At 49.6% G+C, this 12,073-nt stretch overlaps 1 protein-coding gene across 8 annotated transcripts in view; it reads left to right on the top strand.

Moving 5' to 3' along the window:
- Positions 1-8,378, top strand: part of Fam168a (family with sequence similarity 168 member A) — a 123,406-nt gene extending 115,028 nt beyond the window's left edge. For all 8 annotated transcript variants that reach the window (XM_048788094.1, XM_048788097.1, XM_048788095.1 and 5 more), the window contains 3 exons: positions 1,004-1,178; positions 2,475-2,605; positions 3,318-8,378. In XM_048788094.1, the coding sequence (XP_048644051.1) occupies positions 1,004-1,178; positions 2,475-2,587 (288 nt within the window). In that variant the 3' untranslated portion in view covers positions 2,588-2,605; positions 3,318-8,378. The remainder of the gene's footprint in view (positions 1-1,003; positions 1,179-2,474; positions 2,606-3,317) is intronic.
- The last annotated feature ends 3,695 nt before the right edge of the window (positions 8,379-12,073 follow it).

The following is a 12,073-nucleotide window of genomic DNA, read 5'->3' on the forward strand; positions in this document are numbered from 1 at the left end:
AGGCTCTGCCACCAGTTCCCTATGACCTTGGGCAGTTATTCTATCTGTGCCTCAGTGTCCTCATTTGGACTCTTTCAAGGGAATAATTGTGTACACTCTGAGGATGTGAGTTAGAGACCATATGATTTCTCTGGTGTGCTCATGGCACATTCTTCTGGAGGTTTAATTGGCAGGGGAAATTTTTTTTTAATTTAAAAACTATATTGCCAATTAGAATGCAGAACTTTTCAAAAAAAAGAGACTTGAGATTAATTTTTCTCATTTATGGAAAATTGTATTAGACTATCCTCTCAGACCTTTGAATCCCTTGTCACGATATAGTGGAAAGATACGAAAATTTTTGGATTAAAATGATTGCAGGGGCCTCTCTCTACTCAGCAGGCATATGAGTGGTAGTAGCAGGAAGCAGCCATGTGATCCAGACACTGGGAAGTCACCTCAGATCTCTGTCTCCATCCTTATCTTTTGGTCAAAAAGAGAGAGATAGTAAGAGACATCGTGGAAAACGCTGTTGATCGATGGCACTTTCTCAGTGTGTAAGCTGCCAACACGCACACCAGTCTGGTAACCTCTCAGCATATGTGCGTAGTGCTCTGGGATTCACCAGCCCCATTCACATGCTTAGAAACTGATTGATTATTGTTCCCACCTTTAAATTATAGGAAGCTTTTGGAGTATAGTTCAATAAAATACAAATATTTTAAATTGCTAATACTAGGGTTAAAGGAGTAGAGCTCTTACCCCATTAGGGAGCAAGCAGCCCTAGGAGCAAATTAAGATAGGTGTGGGGGTGACCAGTAGCTGAGCCAGCACTGAACAAGCCACAGTCATGGTAAGACAAAGCAGGGCTCCAGCTGGGGCCTAGGCCTGTGTTGATGGGTCAGTGCTTCTCCCCTCCACATTCCTTTGGGTCTGAGAGGAACAGAGTCCCTATCCCAACCATTTCCCTCCATCCCCTGCCACCTCTCCAAGAGCCCTTGTGACCTCAGCCTCTTTTCCCCAGGGAGCCTACTATACACAGCCGGTGTACGCTGCCCAGCCCCATGTCATCCACCATACCACGGTCGTCCAGCCCAACAGCATTCCCTCTGCCATCTACCCGGCGCCTGTTGCTGCCCCCAGGACCAATGGCGTGGCCATGGGCATGGTGGCCGGCACCACCATGGCAATGTCAGCAGGTGAGGGCAGTATCTGCCTTAGCATCCCTCTTTCTCCTCCGGGAACTCCTGATGGAGCAGAGAACAATCATGGAACTGATTGCCACACAACATAAGAAATCCTATGCGGAGATGTTCCAGGGACATAGAGGAAGGACCTTCTAAATCTGTCGCAGAGATGAGAAAGATTTCACCAAGAAGGGGATATTGAGCAAGGCTTTAAAGGGTGAATAGAGGCCAGTCAGAGAGGTGACAGAGGGAAGAGCAATACAGGCTGAAAGAATCCAAGGGTGGCAAGTTGATAGAATGGAGGTGGCTGAAGGCGCTTCGGAAGTAGGTGGAAGAGTGGTGGCACGGCAGCCAGGGTAAGACAGGGAAAAGTTTGAGAATCTTAAGGTGAGGGAGCTGGCAAGGGGCTTCAAGTAGAAGGACAGGGTTGGGTTTAGCTCTCTCTGGCGACAGGCTGAAGCAGGACCAGAGGATAAGGGTTGGAAGCAGATAGGCCAGTGAGGAGGCTGTCACTGCAGATTAGGGGAGAAATGATGACATGAGGACTCTGGTATCAGTAGGGGGCCCAGAAAAGAGGGCACAGGGCAATGTTATTTTAGCAGACAGGAGTATAAGGACCTGTGGTGAGAGAGAAGGGAAGCAGGAGTCCCCGAAGACCCTTGCAGAGCAGACCAGAGCACTGCCCTTAATGAACCTTGAAGATGGGGATGGGGAGTTCAGCTTTAGGAAGGTCTAGGGTGAGTTGACACTGAGGGAGAAACTGGGCTTTCCCATTAAGGGTGAGAGAAGACCAGGGTCTTTGACTAGCTTGTAGAGACCGAGGCTTTAAAGAGCCAGCGAGGTCCCCATCTGAGGAAAGAAGTGCCAGGGGTAGAGTGGACATTCAGATTTTATTCTGTCCTTTATACTAGCAAGCTACTGATACCTCTCAGGCCCACCCTGTTGTTTAGGTCCTGGGTACCAGGAATCACTAGGTCAAACCAGAGCCCTTCCCTTAAAGAACATGCAGATTAGTGTGAGAGATATAAACACAGACACCAACAATTACCGCTTGGTGTGTGCAACAAGAGAATCCCACAAAGAAAAGCGAAAGGAGGCTTCCAAAGAATAGTGGTTGATTCTCTCCTCCAGTATCTGAAAAGATCCTCCTAAAGAGGTAAAGCTTGACATGGTAGAGAAGGTTCCTTAGGCAGGGGAGATGGGGGACTCACTCAGGGGGAGCACTAACTTAAAAGGCATGGTTTCCTCCTCTTCACCCCTGACCCTGGTACAGACTTGTCAGGTTTCCTCTTCTCTTTGCATGCTCAGGTACTCTGCTGACTACACCCCAGCACACCGCGATTGGGGCACACCCTGTGTCCATGCCAACATACAGGGCCCAAGGAACCCCTGCGTACAGCTACGTGCCCCCGCACTGGTAAAACCTTCAGCCCATCCAAGTGAGTGGGGCCAGGGCGGGAGAGGTGGGAAGGGAATGCATTTAGAAACTGCCACAAAGCCCTGACCTGAGTCTGGAGCCTAGGTGTTGTTTTCCTGTTCCAAGACCTGTAATTTCACTCTTTTTTGTGTGTATATGTGGTTCTGACTATTGAACCTATAGGCTCTGGGTTATCTCATAATACTCACAGTAGCTCTGTGAAATAAGAATCATTAGCTCTGTTTTGCAGATAAATATGTAGCTCAACACCATTCATCCAGTAAAAATTGATCTGAGACTTGAACTCTAGTCCCCCAGTACCAAATTCTGTGTTTTTAACTGTATGGCCTTCAGACTTCCATGAGCCCCATTCTTCAGATGAAATCTTCACCTAAATTGGATGTTAGCTATGGTTTGAGGCAAGTGGAAACTTGGGATTGACCCTGACCACCAGCCCTCTGCTGCCCTACTTCTGAAGCAGTGCCTGTGAACTGTAGGATTCCAGGGCTCTCACTTGGGAATTTGCCCTATAGCAGCATCTCCCTTGCCCTCCACCTCCTCTGGGGGGCAGTTGGTGCTAGATAACAGCTTCCATGGGCAGGGAGAAACAGCTCCACTAGGAGAACACAGAGGGCTCTGGTTAGGGCTCCCAAGTTGAAAGGAGGGGGTTCAGAGGCTTCCTGAAGTGGCCTGTGGAATATCACTGTCACTGATGGTTTCCCTTCCTCCTCCAGATCTGGAGTCACACATTGTATGCAACTACTCAAGTCTTACACCGGTGCTGGAGCAGCTCCCTAGCAGCACCACCTCTATTTTCAAGAAGAGACAACAGAAGTGCAAGGGTCACTTTATGCATCTTTAATGATTTTGGTTTTTATTTTTGGTTTTTGTAAAAGCTGCTTTTTCTAATCTCCTGCCTTTCCCCCTAGCCCCTCTCTTAGCTGCTGCCCTTTCAGCTGTACCCACTTCTACCTGATCAGGCCACATCCCCTCAGCACTACTTTTTCCCCCCAAGCATCTAGTCCCCAAGATCCCAGTCTAGTGGCAAGCAGAGTGGGGTTTATTGCAGTGGTTCAGCTGAAGGCTCAACTTCATTTGAAGAATATAAACAGATGTGGCCCTCAAGTCCTGGGTCAGAACTCAGAGCTGTTGAGCAGGCAACATCTCTGGGTAATTGTTCTTTTTCTTTCTTTCTTTCTTTCTTTTTTTTTTTTTTAAGCAAAATTAGTTTTAGGACATTTCTACACAAATGAAATGTCTTCTAAGAACCATTGCAGCAGACCAAGAACAAAACCACCTGATTATGTAGGAATGTTATTAGCAGCTCCATGAGAACCTGGGGAAACCAGAGTCTTTGGGAGAATTGGGAGAAGGGTGGGGGGAGGGGGCATTGGGGAAGGAGAGGGAAGAAAGGGGAGAGAGGTGCTTGCCTGATGGCTTTGGTTTGAAAGGTCTCTGACCATATTTCTGGGCCTGGACCTTCTGATTTGCACAGTGATGATAACTGACCTGGCACTTCCTCAAAAGGGGATTTTGACCTCAGACCCGCCAAGCAGCTGCAGGGTGGTGGGATCCCAGCATCCTGAGGACTTGAAAGGCCAGGTTCCCTGCATAATCCAGACCTCGGCCTCTGAGCCCTCACAGACCCACTCTGATGAGGAGCTTCCTCCTGATTTGAGTGGGAACCTGTGGCATTTCTCTCCCTTTCCCTTCTGCCCTTCCCAGTACCAGGGCTCACCTGTCTGTCTATGGGGCTGGCAGACGGGCCAGGCTCCTGGTTACCTTGCGCCATTCATGGCCAAAGTGAAGGAACCACATTCCAGGTGGGTGCTGGTGGCTCTGAAGGTCAGGTTAGTGAAGGAAAAGCAATAGCAATAAACATTTCATAGACTCATGGAACTTAAGGGACCTTAGCAATCATCTCATCCATTTCCCTGTTTGACAGATGAGGAAACTGAGGCCCAGAGAAGAAGAAAGGACTTCCCTAGACCTCGCAGTAAATTAGCATTAAATGCAGCCTTCCTACCTAGTAGTATGTTGCCTACAAAATTTACCTAGGGATGGATTGGCTTGGTTTTGTAAAAATTAAGTCAGCAGCGCTCACACCTGGTGAGCTCCGGAATGCTCTCTGGGCTCTTGTTTCTGCTCCTTACCCTCACGGACTCCAGAGGTGTGGGTTGAAGACTGATCTGAGGCTACATGGGGCAGATGGCAGGAACAGAAATTGCAAATGAAGAAATAGCATTTGGAAATTCTGTGAAGACATCTGGAACTTTCGTCCTGTGCCTGACTCCACCCCTAGGAAAAGGAGCAGGTGGGCTGGCTGAAAAGGAGAGGCCATGCTTTTAGGACAGTAGCCCCTCATCCTGAGAAGAGAGGAAGAGAGTGGGAGCCATCAGGAGAGGAGGACGAGGATAAGGCCCAGCAGACATGGGCTCACCTGGGAGAAGAGGGACCCCTAGGACAAAGAGGCCCCTGCTAGTCTCAGCCAGGAGCCTGGATTGCCCAGCACCATCCTCTTGTACCCAGCAGCCCCTCTGGGGTGGGGCAGGAACATTTTACTGTACAAAGTGGGATCATTGACAACATTTGGGATTTTTAAAATAACTTCATTTTAAATTCTTGTAAACTTGGACATACCATTCCCCCTATCTTCCATTTCTCCCCTCAAGGAGGAAAAAAATCAGGAAACCCTTGGGTCAGAAAGACCTCAGAAACCATCTAGCTGTTCCCAGGAGATCAGAGCCCACAGTGTCCTTGGCCCAGTGCCAGGAGTTTGGGGGCCACCTTCCTGACCTTCCAGGGAACTTCAAGACTAGAAAGAGAAAACCCAGCTATTCTGAGAGGTCTGTTCTGGGGTGCTTGATGAGGTTTTATTTTAAAACAACAGAAAGTTTTCCAGTGTTAATCCATTTTTTGCAAATACTTCCTCCCACCCTCTTTGGTTTCATAAAGGTGGGTGAAGGCTGTTCTAGATTATGTCATATGTGTTTGGAAAATGCCAAAATAATAATAATGATAATAATAGGAAACATTTGTCAGGTGCTTCATAGATTTCAAAGCACTTCACAGCCTTTAATTTACAGGTCCAGGGAGAGACAGGGTCAGTTATTCCACCCATTTGACAAATGAGAATACAGGTTGTAGAAGAAAGGGAATGGGCCTGAAGTGAGCTGAATGCTGGGGTCCTGACAGGCTTCCATGACCCTGTCGCCTCGTGGGCTGGGTGGAACTACAGAGAGGAGGGAGGAAAGGAAGAGACCTAGGAATGACCTTATAACTTTTGTTCTTTCTACACCCATAAGTAAAAACTAACATCTGTACCTCACATTGCACAGAGCAGTTTAATATATAGCATGTGGTTAACCCTGAGAAATGGTGATTATGCCTCCTATTTGATCCATAAGGAAACCAAGGCTCAGAAATAAGCAGCAGAACCACTTGAATCCCAGGCTGTGTGCTCTTTCTCTTCCAGCCTGACCCCCACAGGCCCATGTACTGAAGTGTCTATGCTCAGCACCTTATCTTGTACCCCCGGTGTACAATTCAGGATCAGAGAGAAGCTCTGAGGTAAAGATAAGGCATTGAAAAGCTATGGTCTGGAGGGCCCAGCCCAGAACCCCTTTGTCAGTATAAGCAGTGGAGCCACAGCTGAGCTGGCCTTGCCCTCTTGTTTTGACAGAAATCCATAAGCCTGGCCAAGCTTAGGGAGTCACTACAAAGGGATCTAGCCCTGGAGAACAGGGCAGTGTCTGCCTCTGATTGGATGAGCCCAGCTCTGGCAAAGGTCACAGGCTTCTGGCAGGAGATACTGTAAATATCAACCAAAGATTCTGGATGGCCCCATGGTCAAACTGGACAGAAGGTCAAAGCTGGAAGGGTCTTCTTGTCACAGGAAGGCAGGCAAACCAGACAACACAAGGGACATGCACATGTGACTTAGCCATGACATGCAAGCCCTCTCAATCCCATGCTACTGCCTCTCCCCAGCTAAGCATTTTGGTGGCCAGGGCCAGGGGTGAAATTGGTTCCAATCACCAGACAACACTGTGGTTTCCCCTATTGCCCCCTGACTGGCCTGGGGCCCAGGAAGCTCATCTAGGAGCTGGGTTCCCCAAATGATGAAAGCCTGAAACTTCATTTTTTTGCCATGCTTAAAAAAAAACCAAAACGTGTTTCTGTGAGATAGACAGTTGCTGTCCCTTCAGGCAATGAACCTAAAGTACATACCCTCTTCCCTGAATATTCAACAGGGATGCACACACCTGTCCAAAGCTTTTTAGGTATATAAAGTACTTTGATGTTGATTGCCAAAACTTCCATTTTATACATGAAAAAACTAATGTTTTTCGAGAGTTAAGAGAGGTTAAGAGACTTGCCAAATGACACACTACACAGGGCTCATGAGCGAAAGAGCCAAGGTTCAAGCTCTTCAAATCCTCTGCACTTTCTGCTGCCACCTACTGGGTCTTTCAGTGACAGGCTAGAAGAAGGCAGGGGCTCCCTGTATGCCCCAAGCAGAGGAAACTTTATGGAGGCCTGGGAAGCTCAGTGCTCTCACAGGAGCAGATTTTTATGAATTTCTGCTTTGAACCAAAATCTGTGATAGGCCCTGGGAACCCAGAGGTGTATCCAGCTGGTAGCACAGAAAGGATGAGAATTTGGATCACACGGCTAACTTGAAAAAAGCACTTTGCAGTCACAGTGCCCAGGACTGAAGACATGTTCAAGGATAGCTCCAGGCACCTTTTTCTATTGAAAGACCCATGTCTCTCGGAAACCTGCAGCACCCTGGCTTTGTGACCCCTGAAAGCCTGCCCACTATCCAGATCCAGCAAGTTGGCACTTCTAGGGGGCCTGCCATAGCCCTGAATAGCCAAAAACAGATCTTGCCTGGAGTCCTGGGCTTGCTTTTTCATGGGTGAGACCAGGAGCAAGCACCAAATGAGTAGGCTCTGTGCATCCTAGTCCTTTCCCTTGCCACCCAAATTTTTCCAAATTTTGAGGTAACCTCCTTCCAGAGATCTGAAGGTGTTTTGGAGGGCTTGGTTTGTCTAAATGGACTTCAAAAATGAACCACGTGAGACAGGATGAGCCCCTTGGTCACCAATTTCTTGTATACTGTATATAGACTGGACATGTCCTTGCTGACTGAGCAAGACCAGCATATCAAATTCCTTGAGTCTGCTCTTTGGCCAGAGGGCACAGGCTTCACTGTGGGTGTCATCACCACCACCTCTGGTCTTCGTCACCATACAGTGACTCTAAAGTGGAGTGGAGTGAGGTACATGCAAGCTCTGCTTTTCTGCCCCATATCAACATGTCACCACTGGTTGTGCAGCCACTAGCTATTTGTCATCTTGGGATTCCAGAATGGGTAAAGCAGGCCTGGTGCTGGTGTGCAAGCCCCACCCACCGCTGAAAGCCAGGGTCTGTGGGGAAACCCAGCTACTCTAACTGGGCAGATTCCACATCCGAGCCTCTAAGCACTTGTGCTTCTGTTGGGTGTGCCAGGCTAGCTTCAGGATGTGTCCTATACCCATCCATGTCCCCACTCCTAGAAAACGCTTCTGAAATTCAACATTACATGATTCCAGGACCCAGCCTTCAAAATTCCTGGCAGGCTAGCTTCAACATTCCATGGCCTGCCTTGCCTGGGCCACACTTGGGTCTCAGTCCTTCAGTTTCTCCCGTGGGTATTTCCTATCTTGCGTGTTGTTGAGTCCAGCCCGGCAGCCAGCCAAGGAGCACAGGAGATGAGACTGGCCGCCACAGGGCCAGGGAGGGACACAACAGCCCCCGCTTCACTGTGGCTGCACCGATAATCCCTAGGTGTCCTTGCTGTGGCAGTCCCTTTACCCATTCCAGCCCCCAGAGGGGGAATTTTTCTTCCTGAACAGAACAGAGGTAACAGCTTGGCAGATAAGTACCAGCTCATGGAAATCAAATAGGTGAAATCAGCNAAAAAAAAAAAAAAAAACAAAGTCCTAGGTGACCAGACTGAGTGGTTCTTGGGGGAGGGAGGCACAAAAACCCACCCCCAGCCAGTGAATTCCCTGGGCTTCTCCCCAAGGTGATTCACAGTGAAGGAATGCACGCCTGCACAGCAGGCCCAACAGTGCCCTCAGCCACTCTCAATTGACAGGGAGCTGTGCAGTGGCGACTTTAGCACCTGGAATAAGTTATGTGACTGGAGCTCGGTGAGGCCATTAATTGCTGACATCTGCAGGGCTGGGGTGTAGCTCTGTAGTGGAGTGTGCGTAGCATGCATGAGGGCTGAGTTTGATGCCCAGCACCCGCCCTTGCCAAAAAAGCTGTGGAGTGCCTCCTCTGTGGCTGGTGCTTGCCACTCTACACAGTCTTCACAGCTGACGGTGAGGCAAGTCCTATCCCTGTCTTAAAAGGGGAAGCCATGGAGGGTAAATGCACTTACAGAGCTAGTGAGGGGCGGAGTTGGAACTCATGCTGGGTCTGGCTCCAGAACCCAGACACCAAGGCTCACATTCTCCTGCCCATCCCAGAAGGGAGCTTTTTAAAGGGTGGATTTATCAGATGGGAACCAAGAAGGCTTTGTGGTTTGTAGCTACAGGACAGTTGACAGAGTGCACATGATCTATCCAAGCAGTCATCAGGTCAGTTTTACCTTCAAAACATCTGAATCTCTTTTCCCCTTTCTGGGTGATGATACTGCCCTAGGGCAGGCCCAGGCTTCTCTCCCTGGACCACTGGGCCTTTCCAGGGCTTGATCAAGATAATTTATTCTCCACATGCTAGCATCCACACCTCTAAGAATGCAACCATTACAAATGGAGGAAAAAAACAGGCCCATTAGAGTGATCACTTAGACTAAAACCAAGCATTTGTGTCTATGCTATTTATTATAAGCTGTGTAACATTCAATAGTATGCAAGGCCCTGGGTTCAGTTTTGGGGTGGGGAGGGGGAGGCAACCAGACTTTGTTCTCTCCAGTGCTTTCCATCAAACATCCCACACTCCCATGGCACTCCCCAGTGTCCCTTTCTGTCCTTGACTTAGCTTGAAAACCAGTGGCTGGGGAAGGCACCTCTGGCCACTAGTATTGCTGTGTCACAGCACTCAGATTCTCCAGGGAAGGACGGGATTTCTTGGGCACTCAACTCCAGGTCATAGTGGCAGAGCTGAGGCCAGGATCAGGCAGGGAAGTTGAGACCTGGGCCCCAACCTCCACCATTCTGGGGAGGAGGTGCACACTTGTAATCCCAGCCACTTGAGAAGGTGAGTCAGGAGGCATGCAAGTTTGAGGCCAGTCTCAGCAACTTAGGGAAATGCGCTCTCAAAAAAAAAAAAAAAAGAAAGGGCGGGGGATTGGTTCAGTGGTTAAGTGCCCCTGGGTTCAATCCCTAGTACCAAAAAAAAAAAAAAAAAAAAAAAAAAAAAAAAAAAGAACTAAGAGGGTTGCAGGGACTTGAAGTGAGGAGCCAGGAAAACTTCCGGAAGTGGGAGCTGGAGCCCAGGAGCATCAGGCACACCCCTACATACCCCTTAGCTCTTCATCCCACTCCTGAAGAACTACCCTCAACCCCAAGAGACAAGCCACTCCTCTCAGTAAGCAGGAGGCTGGGCGGGCAGGGGAGCACAGTACTCCCCTGTGATATGGGTGTCCCTAACAGCCTGGGGAGCCTGGACACGGTGTCGGTCTGTACCCTGGCTGGCATCTATAGATGCCTGTGGTGGGAAAGGACATCAAAAGACCACAGTGCAGCCTTCCCCTGGGGAAGGAAGCCAAAGCAGGAGAATGGGTCCATTTTCTCATCCTCACGTACCCCCAGAGTGGGCCATGTGTTACCCAAGCCCTAGGTCAAAAGGGGTAGTTGGCTGGCTGAGGGGACAATCAAGTTCGAGAATCTGAACAGCTGGCAAGTAGAAATGCCAAGTGTACCCTGCAGCCCCAGGGAACATTTCCTTTGGTTCACTGGTTACATCGGCTAGTCATCTATCCTGCCCTAGATTGTGATATATGACAACCTTTGCTGTCCCCTCAAAATTTCCTTCTGCTGTCCATCATTCCTGTCTCCTTCCTTCCTATCCTAGTACAGGTGAAACCTTGTCTGCCGCTTCCTCAGGAGCACCCCATCCCTTTCCTTCTCAACTGAGAAGCCCCAGAGAGAAGCCTGTGCCCTGGTAGCTGGGGAGAAGCCAGGGGAAGTGGAATCTCAAAGCATATCTGCCCATTTTGTTGAGGGTGGGAGTTTTTGTCTGAGGCCACCAGGCCCCCGCCTTGGCTTCTGCCTAGAAGCCTCTGCCCTCTGTGAAGCCAGGATTCCTGCAGCACCAGCCTGGTCATTTATGCCTGCTTCACAAGAGGCCCAATTCATGCAGGCTGGTCCTCTCCATGCCTCCCTGGTTCCATTCAGGGTCTCTTTCTAGCTCCTCAGCCTCTCCAGGGGTAGGTCAGTAGTGTTTACTGTGTCATCCTCTTTCGTTCTGTTTTGTTTTGCTCTGGGATATTGGATTGACTCTAGAGCCTCTTGCATGTGAGGGCAGTGTTCTACCGCTGAGCTACATCCTTAGCCCTTTTTATTTTGAGATGGTCTCACCAAGTTGCCCAGGCTGGCCTTGAACTTTTGATCATCCTGCCTTAACCTCGAGTAGCTGGGGTTACAGGCATGCGCCACAGTCCCTGGCTACTTCTTCCCATCTTCTGACAGAATAACAAACACCAATGAATTCCCAACTTGACTAAAAACAATCTGTCCCAGAACCTAAGGCCTCACTAGCCATGGCCTGACACAGCCAGGCTTCTGCATGGAGCTGTCTCTCTCAGTCCACTTGGACCTGGCCTTGCTCCACTGCTCCCCTGAGAGGACTCCCTCTAAATCCATGTCTACTCAGGCAGCAGTCCTCCTGGCCCATCAGCAGCACCTGGCCTTGTAGCCCATCCTCTTCTCCACCCCTTTGCCCTCTCCCAGCTGCCAGGACACTGTCCTCTCCTGATTTTCTGCCTGCTGGTTCTTTCTCTGCCAGGCCCTGGAGCAGTCCCAGGATCTGCTCTGGGCCCTTTCCCTGAGACATGTCCCAGCTCAGACCTGGCATAAATGTTCATCTATGTGATATTCTTGTCAACCAGGTCTGTCTCTTTAAAGCTCCAGACTTCCATGTCCAGATGCCATTAGGACACCTGTCAGGGCTGTCATAGGTGCCTCCAGGACTGCTCTTGCCCCACCCAGCTGGCCCTAATCCCTTGCCCCACATCCCTTTAAGGAGCCCTCGCAGGTCTGCCCTAGGAGTCCCGTGGCTCCAGCTGTTCCTCTCCATCATCTCTTGCCTGGACAGCTGCAAAGGCTCCTTTAAGGTACCCCTGCTTCCACTGACCCTGCACTCTGCACACTGTGGCCAAGAGGGTCAGGCTCCTCTAATGGGTCAAGCTCCTCTCCTTCATGTTTTGGTGGCCAGTTTCCATTTGGCCTTTGTGCTGTTCCCTCTCCATGGAACTGTCTCCCCTTTCCACACT

The sequence above is a fragment of the Marmota marmota genome, unplaced genomic scaffold (genome assembly GCF_001458135.2).
Source record: "Marmota marmota marmota unplaced genomic scaffold, marMar, whole genome shotgun sequence".
Taxonomy (NCBI): Eukaryota; Metazoa; Chordata; class Mammalia; order Rodentia; family Sciuridae; genus Marmota; species Marmota marmota.